Source organism: Pongo pygmaeus, chromosome 1, assembly GCF_028885625.2.
Source record: "Pongo pygmaeus isolate AG05252 chromosome 1, NHGRI_mPonPyg2-v2.0_pri, whole genome shotgun sequence".
In the NCBI taxonomy this organism is placed as follows: domain Eukaryota; kingdom Metazoa; phylum Chordata; class Mammalia; order Primates; family Hominidae; genus Pongo; species Pongo pygmaeus.
The window spans coordinates 3,290,091-3,317,346 of NC_072373.2; the positions used below are offsets into that span (position 1 = coordinate 3,290,091).

At 42.0% G+C, this 27,256-nt stretch overlaps 1 protein-coding gene across 18 annotated transcripts in view; it reads left to right on the top strand.

Moving 5' to 3' along the window:
• The window catches only part of SMYD3 (SET and MYND domain containing 3), a 770,143-nt gene extending 753,701 nt beyond the window's left edge, over positions 1-16,442 (top strand). For all 18 annotated transcript variants that reach the window (XM_054446960.2, XM_054446950.2, XM_063666134.1 and 15 more), the window contains 2 exons: positions 1,619-1,727; positions 16,125-16,442. In XM_054446960.2, the coding sequence (XP_054302935.1) occupies positions 1,619-1,727; positions 16,125-16,226 (211 nt within the window). In that variant the 3' untranslated portion in view covers positions 16,227-16,442. The remainder of the gene's footprint in view (positions 1-1,618; positions 1,728-16,124) is intronic.
• The last annotated feature ends 10,814 nt before the right edge of the window (positions 16,443-27,256 follow it).

Sequence of the window (27,256 nt, forward strand, 5' to 3'; positions counted from 1 at the left end):
CCGTCCCTGGAGAAGCAGCATTTAGAGTGCGCCCTTGCTCGTTCTCTCTGACAGTTGGGATATGCTTCCCTTCTCCTACCCAGCCAAGCCTCTCCAAATCCTTGGGAGCCAGTGTAAGTCCAATTTCCCTGCTCCAGGAAGCCTTCCCCGGTCCAACCAACTGTCAGTCACCTCTTTGTCTTCACCATACTTGTATCATTTTCTCAGTTCAATTCAACAAACTTGAACTGGACATCTAGCGTATACTAAGTTATGCCTTATTTGGGCGCTAAATCATGCTCCATCGTGTAACATTGTTTTAACTCCTGCAGGAATGTTTGTCTTGTGTCTAATGGGATGATTCAGCCTCAAGGAAAAAACTTTTTTTTTTTTTTTGAAACAGGGTCTCACTCTGTCACCCACGGTAGAGTGCAGTGGTGTAAAACTGCAGCCTCAGCCTCCAGGGTTCAAGTGATCCGCCCGCCTCAGTGTCCTAGGTAGCTGGGACTACAGGCATGCTCCACTACACCTGGCTCATTTTTGTATTTTTTTTTTTTTTTTTTTTTATAGAGAAAGGGTTTTGCCTTGTTACCCAGGCTGGTCTCAAACTCCTAAGCTCAAGCAATCCGTCTGCCTCGGCCTCCACAGTGCTGGGATTACAGGTGTGAGCCATCGCACCTGGCCTGAAAAGCTCATTTAAACTGTGGTTTTGTGTGTGTGTGTGTGTGTGTGTGTGTGTGTAGGCATTTCCCCCAGAGACAATTCTGCGTATACAGCAGGGGCTCAGTATTCTCTAAGTGTAGGGGTAGGGGGTATTGGGGCCAGAAGAGGCCAAACTGCTCATATTTGGTTGAATCCAATATGGTAAATTCTTGTTGAATTGAAGTAATACAGCTCTTCACAGGGTCTGAAACAGCCCATAGCCAGAGGTGTGTACGTCTTCTTTCTTTGGTCCACAACAACACCATATTCTATTCTGTTCTATGTGAAAGGGTCCAGTATGGATTGATTTCCTCCTGCATGTCAGACATCATGGAGAACGCAGATGGGGTGCCTGAATAAAAAGCACTATAATCCTGTGAGATGATAAATAAATACACATGTGCTTATAAGAAAGGTGTACCATGATGGACTCCACAGCTGAGATTCAATCAAAGGGCTTTGCGGTTAAAAGGGGGGTGTGGTAGTATCTAGTTGGGGGATGATGAAAACTTTATTTATTCAACAAATATATATTGAGAGGCAATCTTCTGATCCAGGGCTGTGCTAGTGCTAATGCTGATGCTTCATGGAAGAGCTTGGAGGAGAAGATTAGCACCTGTTCTCCCCGCCCCACCCCTCCCAAATATCAACGCAGAGCTCCAAACTTTTGTTTCTCTTCTCTAGTGTTTATGAGGGAGACCTTCTAGTCCTGTCATTTTTTTTTCCCCTAACACAAAACGCATTCTGAGGAGCTGGAGACCGATCCTGTGTGAATTCCCCTCAGTACTGCATTCTCCTGGATTGCAAAGCTAATTTCCTTTCAGTAGCTCATTAACATTCACAGCTAGTGTTTGCTCCCACTTTCATAGTCTCCTGATGAAATGCTGACTGCAAAGGTGAGGGCTGCTGATACTGTTTGCCGTTTGGTTTCTTCCAGGATTTTTTTCCCAGGAAGCCATCCCGTCAGAGGCGTTCAAGTGATGAAAGTTGGCAAACTGCAGCTACATCAAGGCATGTTTCCCCAAGCAATGAAGAATCTGAGACTGGTGAGTGTGCCAAGATCTCACCTAGTTCTGTCTGGCATCCTTTTTTTCTGCTGTTGCTGGGCCTCTTTGTGATTTGTTAGCAGCTCTACGTATGTGTGCACGCATACACACGCATGTGCAATATGTGCTGGTAAATGTTTAACAACCACTCTGGAAAAAGCCTACTTTGTGACATCTGCCTGTTTCTGTGATGCAGGCATGCCCACCTTGGCTGATTTTAAATGTAAAATCAACCTTCTTGTAAAAAAATATTAACAATTACTCTTGCCACCTGGTGCAAACCAGCCTCAGAACACCACTGCTCCTGTGCCCTCTCCACATTTAGCAAGTTGACCTTGTTTGTGCCTCCTCCCCATTGCCCACAGAACACAGTCCGTGTCCCTTGCATGGCAAGCCCTTGACCATCTTTGTGGCAGTTCACCTTTGCAGCCTCTTCTCCCCGCCCTTTCTCTTGTCCTTTCCACCCACCCAGTGATCACTGCTGTTCACCAGGACCCACTGTGACCCTGAGCTTCTCACTCCTCCATCTTCACACAGCTGTTTTTCCCTCTGCCTTAAGTGCTCTCCCCATCACAGCCCCCTGGGCTTGGCAGAACTCTGCTGATCCTTTAAGGCCCAAATCCAGTGTTACTTTGTTATCCTACCCCTGCAGCTCTCTGTCCACCCTGCCAGGAGAGCCCTTTTCACATTGCAGTAGGCATACCCGATGACCACCCCATCCCTGCCCCCAGGAGAGTATGAGGGCTTCATGGTTATCTTGGCAACCAGCTCAGTGCCATGCAAGGGATCTGGAACTTAGGAAGTATTCATTATTGGGGGAAGGAGGAGGGAGGAAGGGAAGGAGGTCAGTGAATACGGTTCTGGCAATAAGTGCCAAGAAACTAAATGGGAGAACTGGTTTAGGGTTGGTTGGAATACCTTGTTAAAACACGATGGTTAGTTTCACCCACTTAGGGAGTCTCCTCTGCCCAGAGGAGCCCAGGGCTCTCTGCTCTCTGGCCCAGGCCTTCCCACCTCAGCAGAACTTCCTCTCCTCTAGTCTGTGACCCTTCCAAAGGAGAGCTCACATGCACACCTGGCCAGGCGCTAGTGGGTCATATGGAGACCTGGCGTGTGGGTATCATAGGAAGCACTTGACACTTTAACAGGACCCTCTGGGCCGCCATGCCCTTGTGTGCGGAAGAGTGACGGTGGAAGGATCGGGCATCAGGGTTACTCAGGGCGTGTCCAAGGGCCAGCTGATCCCGTAACACTGGCAGCCACCCACATGGACCTAAGAGAAATGACAAATGCCTAAGGGATTCTTAAAAGTCAGATTCCCCAGTGCTCATTTTCGCCGAATGCTAGCCATAGCACCTTTACTTGATCTCTAAATAAAGTCAGCGTGTGGCCAACGGGAGTAACACTAGGATTCCCTGAGGGCACTCAGCTATTCCTGTTCTTTTTATCGTGTCTGGCATGTTTACCCAGGCAGGGGAAGAACACTGCACCGTCTGTTGCAGCCTCAGGAAGAACTTTCCTTTTCTGGTCTTGGGGGTGCTTGTCAGCCAGTCGAATCAGCGAGGTACAGAAAATCCTTATCAAGGGCCTACTGTGTGGAAATCTTGACAGAAAAACGATGTGCGGGAAATTTCCTAATGTACGATGTACCCAACACAGGGTCATCTGCAAGTAGATGTTCGTAAGTGATCCAACTAGACCTTTGTGTTTATATGGGACTGGAAACGATGAATACTGCTCGTACATACGTGATCCGTGATCATACTCAGTCCTCATGACAGATGACAGCTGTGTGAGGTCAGTGGGACAGGCATTTTCATTCTGTTTGAAAAGTGAAGGTCCTCAAGTTTGGAGACATGCAAGAGCTCACCTAAAGTCGCACAGAGGCAGAGCCAGGTGTATTTGTTCAATTTAATTCAACACGGTGATCAAATACTTCTACTACTTTGAATAACACTCAGGCTGGGCACAGTGGCTCACCTCTATAATCCCAGCACTTTGGGAGGCTGAGGCAGGAGGATCACCTGAGGTCAGGGGTTCAAGACCAGTCTGGCCAACATGGTGAAATCCTGTCTCTACAAAAATACAAAAATTAGCTCAGCATGATAACGGGTGCCTGAAATCCTAGCTACTCAGGAGGCTGAGGTGAGAGAATCACTTTAACCCAGGAGGCAGAGGTTACAGTGAGCCAAGATTATGCCTTTGCACTCCAGCCTGGGCGACAGAGTGAGACTCTGTCTCAAAAAAAAAAAAAAAAAAAAAAAAACAAACTCAGTATGGTGTGTACAATTTAATGGAGGAGATAGACATGTACAAGTCATTAAATCCAGGCTGGAAACCAAGGCTCTGTTCTTTTCCTCTAGACTGGTCCAGTTAAATAGATGAGGCTCTCTAGTAAGATCAGTGTGCAGAAATCCCTTAAGATCTAACCGAACCCATGATGCCAACTCAGGGAAAAATATGGGAGAGAAATCAGAGAAGATTTAGATTGCTTCTTTTCCTTATGTGAAGCTTTAGTCATTGCTATTGCATACAGAACTTCTGAAGGAGACATCTAATACCCTCAACTATAAGGACAAGCCTGAACAAACCCAGACAGACATCTCACTATGGATTTTCAGGATAATGTGGCCTGGGCTAATGGTACTGACCATCACCAGCCCTTCAGATGACCCTCTTACTGCCCTTTACATCCCTCATGCCCAGGTCTGTTCTGCTGCCCTCATACCCTTCTGATGAGGTTGCATCGCCTCTTTCAGAAGCTTCTCTTCGTAATCATGTTAGCTTTTCCTGTTCTTGGTACCAAGGTGAAGCTCAGGCATGCTCCCTGATAGATGCCAAATGAAAGGTATTCTGGGAGCAGCATCAGATTATCTGTCATGAGGCCTGGGGTTAAATGGTGGCCTTACCCAAACTTGCTGTGTGTTTCTACAAAAGTCATTGAGTCTCTTGCCAAGGTCTGATGATCAACCAAGGAGCAAACATGCACTCCTGGCAGAGTTGTAGAAAGAGTGCAAGGATTTAGAGTCAGTAGGTTCAGGTTCCAGTCCCACCATTTGCATTCATCTCGGAATATAATTTCATTTGTAAAAGGAGGCTGGTAGCTATCCCATAGAGTTGTTTTGAGGAGTAAACGAGGCAATGCGGGAGAGTGTGCTTTCCAATCTCAAGCATTCTGAAACTATTAAAGATGGGTATTGTTACAGGAACTCTTGTTCTGATCACTCTTCCACTAGCTGGTCTGTTCAGTACTTGTGTTTGTAGTTTGGGCTACAGGGGTGGTTCCTCTGGTGAACAATTATGTTCTATGACTGCTCCCCAGCAGTGTTTTGCTCCCCAAGGTGAGTGGGAATCCCTCAAGGGACCTTACATTCCTTTTGTGTCTTCTGGTGCCACCTAACATAGACACACATGCCCCCAATACAGCAAGTTCTGTTAAATACATGCTTGAATGAATGGATTTTTTTAATGGATAGAAGTCTTTAAAACCTCCCCCTGGCCCTGTTGGTTAGCTGTTTATGGTTAATGGACCAGATCTTCTCATGACCTTTGCTGAGCATTTGCTGGCAGAGGGATGGCCTGAATGTATCCATCCCTAGGAAAACTCACATGACCTGTGAGTCTAGAAGCAGGTCAGTTTCTTCCTGCAGAAAGTCTTTCTTTCCTGAGCTTTCTCAGGACTCGGGTAACCTGGAGAGGGAAAAGGGAGGCTATACTCTTTGCCTTTAGAAACTGATGTCATCTTCAGACGGGCACCCCTGGGATGCTCTTTCTTGTCTTAGAAACCCTGGAAATAATGGAATGAAATCACTTGAATAAGGTTTTTGAAGACTGAGTTTGAACAGAAATCAGAGGAGCTTCAGAAACAGAAATTTATTACAGATTCAGTTAGGCTCCAGCCTCCTCCAGGAAAGGAATCCACTTAACCCAGCTCTGATTTGGTTTAGTCTTCCATTTCCACTGGGCTCAGCTGAAATTCTTGTGATTGCTGCCACAGGACAGTCCTGGGGTCCCTTCCCAGTGCTTACCTCCTGCCCTCTCCTGTCTCTAATCTACTTTTATTTCTTTCCATTTATTTCTTAGAAGGCTTTTGTTTGCTACTAATTTGACTTCTTGGACCTCAAGGACAACCTGTCTGGGCTGTCTTGTTAATCAGAGTTGGTGTTTTTCCTGTGAACCCTGCGTGCTGCAGGCTCCCTCACCCTGGCCCTAGTGTAGTTGCTTTTTAGCAAAAGTCTGGTTGCAAAACTTAGACTTCTTTCCCTTCGGTATCCATTTTTTTAAAAATCTGTATTTAAACTTTTTGTATTACAATTTTTCCCTTCTCATTTAATTTTATTGAAGTATTTTACCCATTGAGCATCTTTTTAGCTTTTTCTGCATCTAAACAGACAGCACAAGGCCGCAAGTCCTAGAGATTGCTCCTTTTATTGCTGCATCAGCTACCCTGATTTCCAGCCCCAGCAGTGGCTGATTTAGAGCATGCAGTTCTGTTGTTCCCATGTCTTAATCCGCTACAGTGATTCTTAACCTCTTTGGTCATGTCCCTATTTAGGAATCTGATGAGGGCCACTGACTAACCAGAGAAAGGTTAAATATAAACAACCTTTTGTATATTTGGTGGGGATGGCAGCTTCAGAGGCTCCCTGAAGCCCTTCCATGGACCAAGTGTCCATGGTGTCTAGGTTAAAAAGCCCTCCTCTAAACACTTAACATCATACGTTACCGTGTGGGGAGGTGGGAGGGAAAGAGGGAGAGTAAGAAGGCATACAGAAAGGATGTTCTGTAATTGTCACTAATACCTTCAAACAGTTGTTTGGAAGCCCCTGGCTCTAATATTTATGAATGATTCCTACTGACCTCCAAATAGAGAATAATAGTTCCAAGAGTGTGTTTTTGAACCAAAAAAGAGAAAAGATAAGAAAATAATGGATAAAATGCAAACACAGTGATTAAGTCGTATTGTGGGAAATAAGCAGAAATTTACCTACCAGGAAGTATAAGTTCAGTAGTAACAAGGAGTCAGATAGGGAACCTGAACTTGTACTCCCACCTGGCAGTAACAGAGTGTCATCACTTCATTCTCTTGCTGGAGTGATGTCAGAGAAAGCCAGCTAAAGCAGGTTGAGGTAAAATTCAGAGTCTCATAACAGAATACTCAAAATGTTTGTGCTTCAGTTAAAAATCACTCACTATGCCAAGAACCAGGAATATCTTAATCTTAATGAAAATAAAAGCAATCAGTAGATGCCAATTCCAAGATAACAGAGATGTTAGAATAATCTGACAGATTTTAAAGCAGCCATGATAAAAATGCTTCATCAAGGAATTACAAACACCCTCAAAATAAATGGAAAAAATAGAAAATATCAGTTAAGAAGTAGAAGCCATAAAGAAGACACAAATAGAAATTTAACAACTGATAAATATAATAATCAAAATAAACAGAAGGGAGCTCCACAACAGAATGGAGGAAACAGAGGAATGAATTGGTGAATGTGAAGATAAGACAATTGAAACTGCCCAACCTGAAAAACAGAAAAAAATACTGAAGAAAAAGTAAAATTGAACAGTGCCTCAGGGGACCTATGGATCAATAACAAAAGATCTAACATTGGAGTCCCAGAGAAGAAAAAGAGAGTGAGGTGGAAAAAGTGCTTGAAGAAATAATGGTGGAGGCATCCAAATTGGAAAGGAAGAAATAAAATTATCTCTATATACAGATGACATGATCTTATATGGAGAAAGCTCTGAAGATTACACACACACACCAAAAAATGTTAGAACTAATAAGTGAATTAAGCAAGGTAGCAGGATACAGATCAACCCACAAAAATCAGTTGTGTTTCTAAACGCTAAAAATGAACAATTCAAAAACAAACATAAGAGAATAATACTATTTGCAATAACACAAAACTGAGTAAGTTATTATCTGAGAATAACTGAATAAGTTATTCTCCATGAAGAAGGCATAAATAAGGAGAATGACATCTCATGTTCATAGGTTCGAAGACTTAGTATTATTAAGATGTCAATATTACCCAAAATAATCTTCAGATTCAATGCAATCTCTATCAAAATCCCAATGTTTTTTGGGGGGAAGAAATAGAAAAATACATCTTGAAATATATATGGAACCTCAAGGAGTCCCAAATAGCCAAAAGCAGTCTTGAAAAAGAAGAACAAATATGGAGAACTCACAGTTCTTGATTTTAAAATTTACGAGAAAGCTACAGTAGTCAAAACAGGGTGATACTGGACTAGATGGACATATAGACCAATGGAATAGAATAGAGAGCCCAGAAATAAACCCTCGCATATATGATCAAATGATTTTCAACATGGATGCCAAGACCACTCAATGGAAAAATGACAGTCTCTTCAACAAATAGTGTTGGGGAAGCTGCATATCCACATGCAAAAGAATAAAGTTGCACCCTTTCTTAACACCATATAAAGTAACTCAAAATGGATCAAAGACCTAAACATAAGAGCAAAAGCTTCTACTAGACTCTTAGAAGAATACATTAAGGAAAAAGCCTCATGACATTGGACATAGTGATGATTTCTTGGATATGGCACCAAAGGTACAGGCAACAAAAGAAAATATAAACAAATTGGACTTCACCAAAATTAAACACTTTTGGGCATCGAAGGATACCATCAACAGAATAAAAAGCAACCCATAGAATGGGATATATACATACAATGGAATATTATTCAACCTTAAAAAGGAATAAAATTGTGAAACATGCTACACATAAATGAACCTTGAAGGCATTATGCAAAGTGAAATAAGCCTGACGGAGAAGAACAAATATCATATTATTCCACTTATATGAGGTACCTAGAATAGTGAAATACCTAGGGACAGAAGTAGAACAGTGGTTACCAGAGTGTGAAGGAAGGAGGGGATGGGAAGCTATTGTTTAATGGGTACACAATTTCAGTACAGGATGATACAAAAGTTATGGATATATGGATAGTAGTAATGGTTGCACAACAATGTGAATGTACTTAATGCTACTCGAGTTAAAAATAGTTAAAATGGTAACTACTGGTGTTTTGTGTACTTTACCATATTGTTTTTAAAAAAAGAATTAATAATGGAAAACTTTCCAAATTTGGCAGGCGACATAAACCTGTAGATTCAAGAAGCTAAGCAAACCCCGAACAGTGTAAACCGAAAGCAGTTCACACCGAGACTGTGGATCATACTCAAACTTCTGAAAACTAAAGACAAAAAAAAAATCCTAAAAGCAGCAAGAGAAAAATGACAACTTACCTGTACAGGAAAAACAATTTGAATGACAGTGATTTTCTCATCAGAAACCACAGAAGCCAGATGAAAGTAGCATATTTTTTTCAAGTACTGAAAGAAAAGAACTGTTAACCCAAAGCTTGGGTTGCCCTTAGAATTTATCTTGTCCAGCAAAAATATCCTTCAGGAATGAAGAAGAAATCAAGACATTTTCAGATGAAGGGAAACTAAAAGAACTTATCACTAGCAGACTTATTGTAAAAGAATGGCTAAAGAAGTTCTCTGAACAGAAAGAAAATGATAAAAGAAGGCTCTTGGAACATCAGGAAAGAAGAAAGAATATGGTCAGCAAAAGTGTGGGTAAGTAAAATGATCTTTCCTTCTCCCCTTGAGTTTTCTAGATTGTTTGATAGTTGAAGCAAAAATTATAACACTATCTGATATGATTCTAAATGTATGTAGTGGAAATATTTAGGGCAATTGTATTCCAAATGGGGGAGTAGGGGAGGGTAAAATGTAAAGGGAAGGTTTCTATACTTGAGTTCAACTGGTAAAATGATGACACTAGTAAAGTATGATAAGTTATATACATATATATGTGTGTATATACATATATAATATATATACATGTATATTATATACAAGTTATATATACATATATATGTGTGTATATATATATAAAATATATATAAATAATAAGACCTGGAGCAACCACAAAACTATATAAAGTAATACACTCAAAAAAGCACTAGAGAATGAAATTCTAAAAAAAGTTTAACCCACAGGAATGCAGGAAAAAGAAACAAAAAGAGAGCAAACAGAAAACAAAAAATTAAATGGCAGATGTAAGCCCTAATATATTAATAACAACATTGTAAATTATGTAAGTAGTCCATGTAAAAGATGTAAATTGCCTAAATACACCAATCAAAAGACAGAGATTAGTAGAACAGATTTTTGACAAATGACTCAAGCATATGTTGTCTGTAATAATTCTTTTTAAATAGAATGATACAAATAGGTTGAAAGCAAAAGGATGGAAAAAGATACATTATAAGAACACAATCAAAAGAAAGCTGGAGTAGCTATATCAATATTAAGTAAAGTAGACTTCAGAGCAAGGAAAATACTATGAGGCACAGAGAGGAACATTGTGTAATGAAAAAAAGGTCAGTCTACCAAAAAGACATAGCAATGCTAAATATGTATGCACCAAACAACACAGTTGCAAAACATGGGAAACAAAAACTGATAGAACTGAAAGGAGAAATGAATAAATAGACAAGCACAGCTGGGAACATCAAACCTCCTGTGTTAACAGTTGGTAAAACAACTAGACAAACTGAGCAGGGATACAAAATAATTCCATAACACCATCAACCAATGAGACCTGACATTTAGAAAACACTTCACCCAACAATAACAGAATGCACATTTTTTAAGTAACTATAATACCAAAAGAGACTATTTTATGCCACAAAACAGATATCAATAAACGTAAAAAGATTCAAGTTAATACAAAGTAAATTATCTGACCACAATGGAATTAAATTAGAAATCAGTAACAATATTTGGAAACAAAACCAAATCCACACCTTAATAGCTGTGTCTGGCATGGCACATTGTACAACACATTGAGACTTGGGTTGCCTTTAGAATTTATATTGTCCAGTGTCATTATTTAGCTGAGGAAACATAACTTCTTCATAGTCTCTCAGGATTCAATAAATATGTATTGATTGATTGATTGATTAAACAGTGATACAACAGCCATGCTTTTTCTGGAATGGTTACTACCACTGGAAAGCACAGACCTGAGCTCACCACATCTGTAACCCCTCCTGAGGGTCCCGTGGGGCCACCTGGTTCCTCCTTCCTCTGGGCACCCCGGCACTTTGCATCTCTGTTGAACACACACTGTTCCACTGTAATGATCTGGTATTTACATTCTGTCCCTCTGATTATGCCAGAGCTTCTCCCAGGGCAAGGGCCAAGTTTTATTCATTAAAGCTGCTTAGACAGTATTGAGTGAATGAATGGGTAGATGTTATCTCTAAGGAAATTCTGCCTCCCAAAAGGACAGATTCCTCCAGCGGAATATACACTTGGGGAGTTATCCAATATGTAGAGCGGAGTGGGGTCTCCAGGGGTGCTGCTGAGCTGAGGTGGGTCATCAAAGTCTTTGGGATTCTCTGCTGTCCTTGCAAAGGGCTTTTTGTGCCTCCGTAGCTGCTTAATGTGTTGTACCTCTTGCTTCTTGCATTTCCTCCTTTGAATGCCCCAGACCAGCTTCCTCCTCCCTGTGCCCCACCGTCTGCTTTTCTTTCATTCTGAGATGGGCAGAATAAGAAAACCTGCTTTATTTTTTCCCGTTGTGATTTGATTCCAGGGGTTCTTATCATGCATACATTTCTTTTCCCTCTGATTTTATATCCATATTTAAATCATACTTGGGAAGTCACTTACTAGATTCCTCAAGCTCATGGTAGAAACTGTTTGAGATCCTTGATAAGCTTAATATATTCATATTAAAATTAATAGGAAAGGTATATTGTTTCCAACTTTATGATTTGATTTAAATTCATTTTATTTAATATATGACCACAATTCTAAAATTACTTAAAAAAAAACAGATATGATGAGATTGGAATCAATTCTGGGGACCCTTTCTCTATTGCTGAGTTAACTGTATGCCTGTAATGTGGCAGACAATCTATGCTGCTCTTTCTCATGTGACATTTAGAGTCTGGATGTGGGTGCAGGAGGCACCCTCCTTGGAGGCTTCAAATGAGTGCTCTGTGAAAGATTATGTGCAGGCTCTTTTTAAATGCTACCATTAAAAAAAAATAAAATTTAATGGAAAGAGATAAGCTTTTCCCAACACCAGCCTGCTCCAATTTTATATTTCCTTAATCTGTTTTATATGCTGCTGCAGGAAATTAAACCAGAATTGTCCTCTCTGACATGCGCATGGGTGACAGATGGGAGTGGTAGGAGAAGGGAGACAGAGCTACTTGAAACAATTGCTCTGGTTTGTCAGAAATTTATTGTAACTTTTTTGGGGGATGGTAATGTGAGGGGAAGCCCTCCTCATCTTCCTGCTGTGCTGAAGGGCTGTGCCCAGGGCCACACAGGGCCCCCTCCGTACTTCGTTGAGGACTGTCTGCCCCAGCTCACCCCGTGCTGAAGGGCTGTGCCCAGGGCCACACAGGACCCTCTCCGTACATTGGTGAGGACTGTCTGCCCCAGCTCACCCATAGACCCAGGTGATGTTCAAGACAAGGACCAGATGTCCTCATCACCAGGTGTGAATTGCAGCTTCCTGCTGACCTGTGTCACACCATTCATCCACGCACACACCTGCACGCACAGTCACTAACGTATTTTGCACATTACTGAATCCTACTTCTTTCTTCTCGTTTTTCTCTCCCTTTCTCATCTACATCTGCCCATCTTTCAGAGAAAAGTACGTTTGCTTGTTAATTAATCAAATCTATATGGCGTTTTACTTTCTAGACAGATGATGTAGTTGTTTTTTTTTTTTTTTTCAGTCGCTTCAGATTAGTTCTCTGCCCCTACCCATACCCATTTCCTCTCTGTTTCTAGCCTCCCTATGAACAAGATCCTCTAAACTTAGTATCTCAGACTCTACACACACATTCCTGAGGGTTGCCCCTGCTCCCCTTTGCTACTGGTGATGCATTCAGCATCAAGTAAGAGAACGCAGAACATGACCAGCAGCATCTTGACGAGGAAGGCACCTGTGTCACCTCAGGGTATCTCAGCAGCCATGTCCAGGAGAGCCTCTGCTCCTCTCCTTGGTCACTGCAGTCTGTTCACAAGGAGAGGCTGCACAATGCAGTCATGAGATGGACACACCGGGTTGAGTCCTGAGAGCCGAGAGGTCATCCTTAGTCTAACTCTCGAGCCAGGTGACCTCAGGAAGCACTTCCTTCCATAACATGAGGGTATTCGACTACATGATCCTTCTGGTCTTTCCTCAAGGAAGCAGCTGTGAGGTGTGGATGCGAAGCTGGAGGAAGGCCGGGAAACCCCCCCTTCCTGGCTGTGGGTCTAATTCCAGAATGGCTGAAGACCTGGAAGGAGTTACCCTACTGTGGGATGGGCAGGTCTGCCCCTTCCATCAACAGGAATATACTGGATCAGTGCGGAGTAGACCTTATTCTTAAAGCTGCAAAAGAGGAGAAAGTGAAACTCACCACTGGAACTGGAAGAAAAGAGCGAGGAAGGAAGACTGGAGCCTGTAGTACGTTCAAAGGCATGCCAGTGAACTTACGTTGTTGAAGTGATAAGAAGATGGCTTTGTCATTTAGCCTCTGAGTCAAGTCAGAGAGAAGCACAGATCATTCTTCAGATGGGGAACCTGGGGAATGTAACCAGGAGGGCAAAAAAGAGGCTGGTCTGGAAATTCTGAGCAACAAGGCCAGGCCCTCACCCAGCCGAGGGCCTCTGTGAGGGCAGGGAGGGAGGCGAGGCTGAGCAGGTTAGGTCTGGCCTTTTTCAGGATGGAGGGTTACATCCCTCTCTGCAAAGATCTTTCCAGGCAGTGATTCTGCCCCATTCATCTTCCTTTGCCAGATCACAAGCACTCTGGCTCTTTGTTGAGTAAAAGGGAAGAGAACATCTAAGAGTGCTTTCAAGTAAGAGAATTTCCCATGAAGGCTCTCTGATCTGAGAAACCTTCTCTTTCCACAATCGTGCTGTCACAGGTCTCTGCCTCAGACCTCAAGATGTCCAGAGCAGCGGAGGATCCAGGGCAGTGTGGAGAAAAGAGAATAAAACATGAGGCATGTGCTCCATGAATGGCATCAAACATTTGTTTTTAATCTTCTGCCCAGAGGAATCTCATAATGCTGGGCTGCTTGCAAGGTGGGGGCTGGTCCCAACTCCTCCTCTGCACTCCGGACAGCCCCCTGCCTGGGGATTTGCTGGCAGATGCTGTGCACCCACAGAGCAGACTTGCTCGCGTGAATAGGACGTGAATTCCCACCGCCAGCATCTCAGCTCCAGCCACCTTCTGGGCTTTGCAGCTGGAGTGTCACAGGGTGAGGGGCCAGACTGCCAGTGCGGGGTCACAAATGGACTCAGAACAGAGCTGTCTTCCAGGCTGAGAGGCCAGGGTCTGAGGCGCTGGCCCTTTCTCTCTCTCTCTCTTTCTCTCTCTCTCTTTTTCTCTCTCTCTCTTTTTCTCTCTCTCTCTTTCTCTCTCTCTCTTTTTCTCTCTCTCTCTCTTTTTCTCTCTGTCTCTCTCTCTGTCTCTCTCTCTCTCAGCAGCAAATCTAGACCCCCTCTGTCTGCCTGTTTTCCTTCCAGCCTAAAGGGAACATTCAAGAGGTGAAAAAAGAAACCAGAAACAGAGGTTGAAAGTACCCATCCCCCTGAAATGCTTTGTTTCTCGAAGCTTCAGCGTTTTTCCAACGTAGAATGGAAAGTTTTCTTGCATGCAGAATTGCAAAATGCAGGCGTCTCACCACATGACTACCAAGGTCTAGAATCTCTGTGGTTTTCAAGATGTTCATGCTCAAGAGTTCCACCCCTAGGAATTGCTCTTAAATATCCAAGAAAGGCAAAAAATATTTTCTGGAAGATCTGCATCATATCATAATAAACAACTGGAAGTGATCTAAATTTCCAGGAGTAGCTTAGTAAATAATGGTTTATAAACATGATGGCATTCATTATATACAACAATTAAAATGGTAATTGTTCTGGCTATAAATTAACATTGAATCATGAGTAGTTGATGTTATTTGTTGAGAGTTTGCTGTATCAGTTGTTTTCAACCTTGAGGACATGTTGGAATCTCCTGGGGCCTAGGCCTCATTCCTGGAGAGCAGGCTTCAGCTGTTGATGTGCAGGGTCTGGCCCTGGGTGTCTCTTTTGAAGCTCCCTGGTTGATCCTACTGTGTAGCTAAGGCTGAGAGCCTCAGTGCCACTTCCAGGTACTTTGGGTGCATAACAGCCACCAGAGTCATATCTTTACAAGTCTCCTGGGCACATTTACATCAAATGCAGTGGTTCTGGTGTCCCTCCCTTCTCCCCAGTCCACCCCACCCCCCGCATTTGGGCAGGGCAGGATAATATTGCTTATCTCTTATTTATTACAAAAATATTTTCAAGGATACTCTGGTTGTTTGTTGTTCCATAACCATCCCAAAACTTAATGGAGTAAACAACAGCAAAATTATCGCACAAATTCTGTGTGTCAGGAATTGGCACACAGCATAAGAATGGCTTTCTTCTTTTCTACAATGTCTGGTGTTTCTTCTGGGAAGACAGATCTGGCAGTCTTCAGCTGGGTGCTGGAATCGTCTGAAGGTTTATTTATGTACATGTCTGGTGCCTTGTCTAGAATGACTTGAAAGATGAGCTTGGCTAAGACTGCCAGCCAGAGTGCCTGTACACGGCCTCCCTCTATGTGGCTTGGGCTTCCTTACAGCATGGAGTCTCTTGGTTCTGGGAGCAAACATACTGACCAGTAAACAACACAGAGGCCTTTTTGACCTAGTCTCACAAATCAGTCGCTTTACTTCTATTATACTCTATTATTGAAGTAGTCATAAGCCCACACAGATTTCAGAAATATTTTGGAGGTGGAGTTGACAAGATTTAGTAATGGACCAAATATGGGGAGTGAAGGAGAGGACTGTCGAAATGCCAATGCTATAATATGATATGAAAAAAAAATGTGAGAATACATGTATATAATAATCCTGGTGCATATAGATGAGAATTGAATGGAGTGTGCAATAAAGAAAAATTTTAAGGTGGTAGCAGCATGGTCTTTCATATGACTCAATCATTTTGGTAACTCTTCTTATCCCTGTGACTACCCACCAAACCTGTGCACTGACAGTCTTTGAAGATCATTAATTGTCACTGGGCCCCAGCATGACTCGAATAGTGAGTCTGCTTTCCAAATACCGCATTCAGAAATCACCCTTGTCATGTGACTTTCCAGCTGGGAGAACCACAGTGCTGTGAGCCTGTTAAAGACTGTTCACCCTGTAAACCTATGGGGTTCACCAGGCCCCTGGCATCATGGGGTAAAGGTGGGGGATGGCCTGAGCTCACCTATTTTGGGATCTAATCTCTCTTCCGTACTTTCTCTTTAGGCTTTTGATATTATGAGAGTGACACATGGCAGAGAACACAGCCTGATTGAAGATTTGATTCTACTTTTAGAAGAATGCGACGCCAACATCAGAGCATCCTAAGGGAACGCAGTCAGAGGGAAAGATGGCGTGTGTCTTTGTTGAATGCCTTATTGAGGTCACACACTCTATACTTTGTTAGCTGTGTGAACCTCTCCTATTGGAAATTCTGTTCTGTGTTTGTGTAGGTAAATAAAGGCAGACGTGGTTTGCAAACCACAAGAATCATTAGTTGTAGAGAAGCACAATTATAATAAATTCAAAACATTTGGTTGAGGATGCCGTCTGGTAATTGTCTTATTTGCTTACTCATTGGCGATTTTAATGTTTAAAATACCAACATTCAAGACAGAAAATCATATTAAAAGCATGACAAATAAGTTATAACTTTCTCTTTGGATATATGTAGGGATAATTAGATAAAAGTCACTATTTTCACATTTGCTTCCAAGCAAAAACTTAATGTCCATTTTGGCAAGAAGCAGAATTTTGAGATGTCATCCTTTGCTCCTTGTGATAAATGATGTTTGTGTTTGTTATTTACTTCCAAATACATCTCCAACACAAGAAGTTTTATCTTAAATCCTAGGAAGAAGCCATTTTAGATATTACTAGAAAAGGATAGGAAGTCTTAATGCCAAAAACCAGTTTTTCAAATGTCTCACAGCTCTCTGTGTAAACCTTTCTCATCAGCATTTTATAACTCCTGTGTATGTCTTTTTTTTTCCTTGAAATTTTTTCTGTAATTACCCAAATGTGCAGTTCAGCATGTGAATGTGCGAATGGTATGCACGGTGTAAAGCTCCATTATCCTGCAGCAAGCAAGATTCTCGCGTCCCAGCTCAAATCAGACTTGCTTGCTTTCTTTTTCCTCTTTATTATTTCCTAATTCTTTGGCCTGTTTTTCTGCCTTTCTACTTTAGACAAATACAGAAAGCCTTTTCTTTTCCACTTCTAAAAACGTAAATTCTCTTATGGCTCAGTGATCCTGTGAGCAGTGCAGTCCCTCACGCTTAGATGACACTGGTGGTAACTGAAGCCCGTGGATTCCTAGAGCTGAAAGGATTCTTAGAGAGCGTGCAGTCATCCGCACTTTATTTCACAAGCAATGAAATGGGTGGTGGCAGAATCCAGAGCAGCAACCCACATTCCTGAGTCCCGCTCAGGAGCCCTCCTTATCTTTCACGGAGGGCACCGCGAGTCCTCTGACCATGCACTGTTAGAATGGCACATGGATGTCCGATGGAGTGTGAAGGAACCAACCTTACTTCTGCAACAGAGAAAGCTGATGACTTGAAACTGGAGTCCTCTTAGGCTGAATACATGGTGACCACTTTGATAGAAAAAAAAATGCACAATATCCTGCATGCTGATGAGTTCTAAAGCCTTTCCATAAGCTTGTTTCTGCTTGAGCCACCATCTATTATATATCAAGGACATCTCTAAAGCACACAGTATCTTTAACAACCACAACAGCATGACAAGGTAGGTATTTTGAAGCCCATTTTATAAAAATGCGGAAATGGAATCCTTGGTGTGCTGTTTCCCTCCTGATTGACTGAGTAGCCTTGAGAAAAAGGGGTTTAATTGCAGCCTTTTCAAGGGGCCAGTTCTACCCAGTTCAACAAATACATATTGAATGGTTACAGGGTTTAAAGGGAAAGGAGAGACAAAGACTAAGTAAGACACATCCCCATCTTCAAAACGGACACTGTCTGGTCTGGTACTTGTATCAGTTAGCTTTTTTTTCCTCTCATTTGAGGTTTATTATTATTATTATTATTATAATACTTTAAGTTCTGGGGTACATGTGCAGAACGTGCAGGTTTGTTATATAGGTATACACGTGCCATGGTGGTTTGCACCCATCAACCCATCATCTACATTAGATATTTCTCCTAATGCTATCCTTCCCCTAGTCCTCCACTGCCCCGACAGACCCTGGTGTGTGATGTTCCCCTCCCTGTGTCCGTGTGTTCTCATTGTTCAACTCCCACTTATGAATGAGAACATGCAGTGTTGGGTTTTCTGTTCCTGTGTTAGTTTGCTGAGAATGATGGTTTCCAGCTTCATCCCTGTCCCTGCAAATGACATGAACTCATTCTTCTTTATGGCTGCATAGTATTCCATGGTTTGTGTGTGCCACATTTTCTTAATCCAGTCTATTATTTATGGGCATTTGGGTTGGTTTCAAGTCTTTGCTATTGTGAATAGTGCCACATTAAACATATGTGTACATGTGTCTTTATAGTAGCATGATTTATAATCCTTTGGGTATATACCCAGTAATGGGATCACTGGGTCAAATGGTATTTCTGGTTCTAGATCCTTGAGGAATCACCACACTGTCTTCCACAATGGTGGAACTAGTTTACACTCCCACCAACAATGTAAAAGTGTTCCTATTTCTCCACATCCTCTCCAACATCTGTTGTTTCCTGACTTTTTAATGATTGCCATTTTAACTGGTGTGAGATGGTATCTCATTGTGGTTTTGATTTGCATTTCTGTAATGACCAGTGAGAATGAGCATTTTTTCATATGTTTGTTGGCCACATAAATGTCATTTTTTAAGAAGTGTCTGTTCATAAACTTCGCCCACTTTTTGATAGGGTTGTTTTTTTCTTGTAAATTTAAGTTCTTTGTAGATTCTGGATATTAGCTCTATGTCAGATGGATAGATTGCAAAAATTTTCTTCCATTCTGTAGGTTGCCTGTTCACTCTGATGATAGTTTCTTTTGCTGTGCAGAAGCTCTTTAGTTTAATTAGATCCCACTTGTCAATTTTGGCTTTTGTTGCCATTGCTTTTGGTGTTTTAGTCATGAAGTCTTTGCCCATGCCTATGTCCTGAATGGTATTGCCTACATTTTCTTCTAGGGTTTTTATGGTTTTAGGTCTTATGTTTAAGTCTTTAATCCAACTTGAGTTAATTTTTGTATAAGGTTTAAGGGAGGGGTCCAGTTTCAGTTTTCTGTGTATGGCTGGCCAGTTTTCCCAACACCATTTATTAAATAGGGAATCCTTTCCCCATTGCTTGTTTTTGCCCGATTTGTCAAAGATCAGATGGTTATAGATGTGTGGTGCTATTTCTGAGGCCTCTGTTCTGTTCCATTGGTCTGTGTATCTGTTTTGGTACCAGTACCATGCTGTTTTGGTTACTGTAGCCTTGTAGTATAGTTTCAAGTCAGGTAGCATGATGCCTCCAGCTTTGTTCCTTCTGCTTTGGATTGTCTTGGCTATGTGGGCTCTTTTTTGGTTCCATATGAAATTTAAAGTAGTTTTTTCCAATTCGGTGAAGAAAGTCAATGGCAGCTTGATGGGGATAGCACTGAATCTGTAAATTACTTTGGGTAGTATGGCCATTTTCATGATATTGATTCTTTCTATTCGTGAGCATGGAATGTTTTTCCATTTGTTTGTGTCCTCTCTTATTTTCTTGAGCAGTGGTTTGTAGTTCTCCTTGAAGAGGTCCTTCACATCCTTTGGAAGTTGTATTTCTAGGTATTTTATTGTCTTTGTAGCAATTGTGAATGGGAGTTCCCTCATGATTTGGCTCTCTGTTTGTATATAGGAATGCTTGTGATTTTTGCTCATTGATTTTGTATCCTGAGACTTTGCTGAAGTTGCTTATCAGCTTAAGGAGATTTTGGTGCTGAGACGATGGGGTTTTCTAAATATAGAATCATGTCATCTGCAAGGAGAGACAATTTGACTTCCTCTCTTCCTATTTGAATACACTTTATTTCTTTCTCTTGCCTGATTGTCCTGGCCAGAACTTCCAGTACTATGTTGAATAGGAGTGGCAAGAGAGGGCATCCTTGTCTTGTGCCGGTTTTCAAAGGGAATGCTTCCAATTTTTGCTGATTCGAGCTCTGATAAGGGTCAGACTACCTCCTCAAGTGGGTCCCTGACCCCTGTGTATCCTGACTAGGAGACAGTAGGGGCTAACAGACACCTCATACAGGAGAGCTCTGGCTGGCATCTGGTGGGTGCCCTTCTGGGACGAACCTTCCAGAGGAAGGAACAGACAGCAATCTTTGCTGTTCTGCAGCCTTTGCTGGTGATACCCAGGCAAACAGGGTCTGGAGTGGACCTCAGCAAACTCCAGCAGACCTGCAGGAGAGGGTCCTGACTGTTAGAAGGAAAACTAACAAACAGGAATAGCATCAACATCAACAAAAAGGACGTCCACTCAGAGACCCCACCTGAAGGTCACCAACATTAGAGACCAAAGGTAGATAAATCCACGAAGATGGGGAGAAACCAGCAAAAAAAAAAAGGCTGAAAATTCCAAAACCCAGAATGCCTCTTCTCCTCCAAAGGATCACAACTCCTCGCCAGCAAGGGAACAAAACTGGATGGAGAATGAGTTTGACAAATTGACAGAAGTAGGCTTCAGAAGGTGGGTAATAACAAACTCCTCCAAGCTAAAGGAGCATGTTCTAACCCAATGCAAGGAAGCTACAAACATTGAAAAAAGGTTCTATGAATTGCCAACTAGAATAACGAGTTTAGAGAAGAACATAAATGACCTGATAGAGCTGAAAAACACAGCACGAGAACTTTGTGGAGCATACACAAGTATCAGTAGCCAAATCGATCAGGCGGAAGAAAGAATATCAGAGATTGAAGATCAACTTAATGAAATAAAGCAAGAAGACAAAATTAGAGAAAAAAGAATGAAAAGAAATGAACAAAGCCTCCAAGAAATATGGGACTATGTGAAAAGACCACATCTGCGTTTGATTGGTGTACCTGAAAGTGACAGGGAGAATGGAACCGAGCCGGAAAACTCTCTTCAGGATATTATCCAGGAGAACTTCCCCAACCTAGCAAGTCAGTTAGCTTTACTGCATAACAAACTACCCCAGAACTTAGTGGCTTAAAATAACCTTTTTTTTAAGGTTATTGTAAGTCAGCAGTTTGAGCTGGACAGTCCTTCTGGTTTGGCCTAGGCGTGCTGGTCTCAGTGGGCCTTCTGGTTTGGCCTAGGCGTGCTGGTCTCAGTGGGCTCACTCTATGTGGTTGCTGGTAGGTAGGTCTGCTGGGAAGTGGAGGTGAGCGGGCCATGTAGCTCATCAGTTCGCCCAGCCTTGTTCACGTGGCTGTGGAGTTCTGGGCACTGTAAGTAGGCAAGCCCCAGTGTACAAATACTTTTTCAACTCTGCTTGTACCACATTAGCATCCCATGGACCACAGCCAATCTCAAGGCCACCCCAGAATCAAGGGATGGGTACAGGCTCCTCATTAGGAGAGGCTGCAGAGCACCATTGCAAGGGCATGGACACCTGGAGGGGAAGAAACTGGAGCCATCAGTTCCGTCCACTATAGTTAGCCGTACTTTTTTTTTTTTTTTTTTTTTTTTTTGGTGTTACAGAACATTTAGTGAATTTGATGAATCTAAAGACCTTCTTTCTAGAAAACCATACAGTTTTCCCTTGGTATCCATGGGGGATTGGCTCCAGGACATCCTGGATACCAAAATCCACGGGTGCTCAAGTTCCCGATATAAAATGGCGTGGTATTTGCATATAACCCATGCGCATCCTCGCGTACTTTAAATCATCTGTAGATTGCTTGTAATACTTACTAAAATATAAATGCCATGTAAATAGTTGCTATACTGCATTTAAGGAATAATGACAAGAAAAAAGTTTGTACCTGTTCCATACAAATGCAGTTTTTTCTGAATATTTTCAATCCAATATTAGTTGAATCCACAGATGGCGGGACCTGCAGATACAGAGGGCCAACTGTACATATGAACAGTTTGCTTTTAGGATCAGAGATTCTGAGGCTCCCTGTGGTCCATCAGTAGATACCCTGGGGCCCTTCATCAAATGAGAAATAGACTTGCTACCTTTCAAAAACACTGGTGGGAATTGTACGGGTTCCTCATTTTAAATTCATTAGGAAAAAAGTCATAACAGAAGGTAGGAATAGTAACTTACATGCCAGATGAGCAGCGTTCACTGAAAGAACCTTGTGTTTGCCAAATTTTCTGAATGAAATTTATCAGTCAGTGATGATCCTGGATTAAGAGATTTGCCTTCACGCCTCCTAGAGAAAGCATGATAGGCTTTTAAATCCCTCTCATCCCGCTTCCAGTTTTCTAAGAGCTAGGGGCCCTGCCTGCATCAACTTTTAATAGAAGGCAAACATCTAAGCAAAGGTAAACATTTACCAAACAACTTTACAGCAAAATAATTTTGGAGAAGGGGGCAAGGGATGGGGAACATAATTTAAAATTCGTGTCACCAGTGGCTGACGATTTATTGCCACCCCAGCCTCCATGACTGCTATTTCATTAATCCATAGTCATTGTAGCAGCAGGCTTTTTTCACATCAGTAACTTGATGCCATTAGTTGCTCCTCTGGGATGAGAACACATTTAAACTGAAAATGAACATGCTGGGCATAATTTATAGCCATGCCACATGAATGCCAAGAGTGCAGGGGAGGAAGGCTGCCCGGGAAGCCTGCTCAGAATGGATGCTCAGGACATGCTTGCTGTAGCCAGGCAGGAGCGCTGGGCAGGCAGGGAGGCAGGGAGGCAGGGAGGCAGCCAGAGCCTGATGAAGCCAGACAGCCACAAACCACAGAGGCCCCGAGTCAGGCTTCACTGCAGGGATGAAAGAGAAATTCCATACATGGGGGCCTGTCCCTGAGTTAGGTCTTGAAAATGCTTTTCTGCCCCAATTGGGAATTGATGTTCGCTCACTCAAGAGTAGCCCACCGGGATCCTGCAGGGAGAAGATTCTGGGCATTGTCTGTGGAGCATCGTGTAATCCCCATGACAGGCAATAGTTGGAAAAGGATCAGGAAGCCCCTGGCGCCCTCTCTGTCCCTGAAGTAAGTAAGAGATCAAACTGGTTGAGGAGAAGGACCAGAAACACCACCCCCAAACTGGGACACCCCCTTAACTTTTGGAGGTTTGTAAGCATCTGAAAGCTATTGGCTCAAAGTCAACATATTCAAAATTGATTCAAAACATGTTAAAAACCAGTTCTCTGCCTTTCATATTTAGCTCAGTGCCATCGTGGCCCCTTCCACTCTTCATCACAGAAACTCAGTTACTGATTCTCTCTTCTCCTTTACTGAGGGAAACCATTCTATCTATTCATCCCCCAAAGTGCTTTTTTGAATTTCAGCCTTGTTTCCCAGCCCCTGAGTAGGCCCCAGCACCTCATTTCTCAGCCACTGCAGACCTCCTCACTGATCTCATTTCTTTTGGTAAGGAGTGATATTTAGAAACCCTAACCTGGGTCAAATGGTATTTCTAGTTCTAGATCCCTGAGGAATCGCCACACTGACTTCCACAATGGTTGAACTAGTTTACAGTCCCACCAACAGTGTAAAAGTGTTCTATTTCTCCACATCCTCTCCAGCACCTGTTGTTTCCTGACTTTTTAATGATTGCCATTCTAACTGGTGTGAGATGGTATCTCATTGTGGTTTTGATTTGCATTTCTCTGATGGCCAGTGATGGTGAGCATTTTTTCATGTGTTTTTTGGCTGCATAAATGTCTTCTTTTGAGAAGTGTCTGTTCATGTCCTTCACCCACCTTTTGATGGGGTTGTTTGTTTTTTTCTTGTAAATTTGTTGGAGTTCATTGTAGATTCTGGATATTAGCCCTTTGTCAGATGAGTAGGTTGCGAAAATTTTCTCCCATTTTGTAGGTTGCCTGTTCACTCTGATGGTAGTTTCTTTTGCTGTGCAGAAGGTCTTTAGTTTAATTAGATCCCATTTGTCAATTTTGGCTTTTGTTGCCATTGCTTTTGGTGTTTTAGACATGAAGTCCTTGCCCATGCCTATGTCCTGAATGGTAATGCCTCGGTTTTTTTCTAGGGTTTTTATGGTTTTAGGTCTAACGTTTAAGTCTTTAATCCATCTCGAATTAATTTTTGTATAAGGTGTAAGGAAGGGATCCAGTTTCAGCTTTCTACATGTGGCTAGCCAGTTTTCCCAGCACCATTTATTAAATAGGGAATCCTTTCCCCATTGCTTGTTTTTCTCAGGTTTGTCAAAGATCAGATAGTTGTAGCTATGTGGCATTATTTCTGAGGGCTCTGTTCTGTTCCATTGGGATCTAGAACTAGAAATACCATTTGACCCAGCCATCCCATTACTGGGTATATACCCAAAGGACTATAAATCATGCTGCTATAAAGACACATGCACACGTATGTTTATTGCGGCACTATTCACGATAGCAAAGACTTGGAACCAACCTAAATGTCCAACAACGATAGACTGGATTAAGAAAATGTGGCACATATACACTACGGAATACTATGCAGCCATAAAAAATGATGAGTTCATGTCCTTTGTAGGGACATGGATGAAACTGGAAATCATCATTCTCAGTAAACTATCGCAAGAACAAAAAAACAAACACCGCATATTCTCACTCATAGGTGGGAATCGAACAATGAGAACACATGGACACAGGAAGGGGAACATCACACTCTGGGGACTGTTGTGGGGTCGGGGGAGGGGGAAGGGATAGCTTTAGGAGATATACCTAATGCTAAATGGCGAGTTAATGGGTGCAGCACACCAGCGTGGCACATGTATATATATGTAACTAACCTGCACATTGTGCACATGTACCCTAAAACTTAAAGTATAATTTAAAAAAAAAAAAAAGAAACCCTAACCTGGTTGCTTCTAACCTGGGCCTTTTTAAGATCATGAATCCACCAATTAAAATCCAGCATCTGGGGTGGTTCCTAGTCTTTCTCCTTCCATATTTGGGCTTCCCTTATACATACAAAATAGTTTTGAAATTACTATACTACAACCATGACAAGCACAAGCCTAAGTGAAATTTGAGATTCCTTTCCAGTGTTTTTCTTCCTTAGACAAAAACTTTTATAATCAGAATACTACGTTTAAAAGTTACTTGAATTGTTATTTTCTGTATGATTACATATTCAATTTAATATCTAAGTTTGTTTCTATTTGAATTCAGTTTTAGGGTTTTCCCATTATTGATTTATATTGGCATCTATCTGTCAACACAAAGGTATAATATGTATTTTGTTATCTTAAATAATGCCATAAGGAATAATCTTGGCCATCTGTCTTTTCACATTGTTGTTGGAAATGCATCTTCAGGATAATTTTCTACAAGTAGAGTTGCTGAGTCAAAGGGTAAACGCATATGTCATTTTATAGGGTATTGTCAAATTCACCTCCCGAGGGGTTGTATGAGCATGCCTGTTTCCTCTCAGCCTTGCCGACAGATTGGGTTGTCCAGCTTCTGAATTTTTTGCTAAGCTAATGGGTAAGAAATGGTATCTCAATGTAGTTTTTTGGTTTTGTTTGTTTTCTTGAGACAGTCTTGCTCTGTCACCCAGGCTGGAGTGCAGTGTCATGATCTCTGCTCACTGCAACCTCCACCTTCTGGGCTCACGCAATTCTGGTACCTCAGCCTCCCAAGTAGCTGGGATTTCAGGCGTGTGCCACCACACCTGGCTAATTTTTTTTTTTTTTTGTATTTTTAGTAGAGACAGGGTTTTACCATGTTGACCACGCTGGTCTCGAACTAATGACCTCAAGTGATCCACCTGGCTCAGCCTCCCAAAGTGCTTGGATTACAGGCATGAGCCACCATGCCTGGCCCGCTATTGGGGTTTTTTGTTTGTTTGTTTTTGGAGACAGCGTCTCACTCTGTCACCCAGGATGGAGTGTAGTGGTGTGGTCATAGCTCATTGCAGCCTCAAACTCCTGGGCTCAAATTCTCCTCCTACCTCAGCTTCCTGAGTAGCTGGGACTACAGGTGCATGCGACCATGAACAACTATTTTTTTTTTTTTTTTTTTGGTAGGAACAGAGTCTCACTGTGTTGCCCAGGCTGGTCTCAAACTCCTTGCCTCAAGCAGTCCTCCCACTTTGGACTCTAAGTTCTGGGATTACAAGTGTGAGCCACTGTGTCTGGCCCCTCAATGTAATTTTAATTTGCACTTTCTAATTAGTGAAGTTGAGCATCTTTTTCTTTTTAATCTTTTTTTAATTTTTAAATAGAGGTGGGAGGGTCTCCCTCTGTTGACCAGGCTGGTCTTGAACTCCTGGCCTCAAGCTATACTCCTACCTCAGCCTCCCAAAGTGCTAGGATTACAGGCATGAGCCACCACACCTTACTGAGTGTGTGCCTGTTTGTCTGTCTGTCTGTCTGTCTACTGTATAAAATTTAACTTAAGCTCAGGGGTACATGTGCAGGTTTGTTATATAGGTACATTTGTGTCATGGGGGATTGTTGTACAGATTATGTCATCACTTAGGTATTAATAGTAAGCCTAGTACCCATTAGTTATTTATCCTGATGCTCTCCCTCCTCCCACCCTCCACATTGGGACCCTCTGATAAGTCCCAATGTGTGTTTTTCCCCTCTATGTGTCTGTGTGTTCTCATCATTTAGCTCCCACTTTTAAGTGAGAACATACGGTATTTGGTTTTCTGTTCCTGCGTGAGTTTGCTAAAGGTAATAGCCCCCAGCTCCATCCATGTTCCTGCAAAGGATATGATCCCATTCTTTTTTATGGCTGCATAGTATTCCATGTTGTATATGCTCCACATTTTCTTTATCCAGTCTACCACTGCTGGGCAGTTAGGTTGATTCCACATCTTTGCTATTGTGAATAGTGCTGCAGTCAACATATGCGTGCCTGTGTCTTTATGGTACAACAATTTATATTCCTTTGGGTATATACTGGGTATATTTGCTGGGTCAAATGGTATTTTTGTTTTTAAGTCTTTGAGGAATCACCATGCTGTCGTCCACAATGTTTGAACTAATTTACATTCCCACCAACAGTGTTTAAGTATTCCTTTTTTTCTGCAACTTCTCCAGGATCTGTTACTTTTTTACTTTTTAGTAGTAGCCATTCTAACTAGTATGAGATGTATTTCATTGTGGTTTTGATTTGCATTTCTCTAATGATTAGTGATGTTGAGGGTTTTTTTCATATGATTGTTGGCCACGTGTATGTCTTCTTTAGAAAAGTGTCTGCTCATGTCCTTTGCCCACATTTTACTGGCGTTCTTTTTTCTTATAACTTCAAGTTCCTTATTGATGCTGCATAGTAGA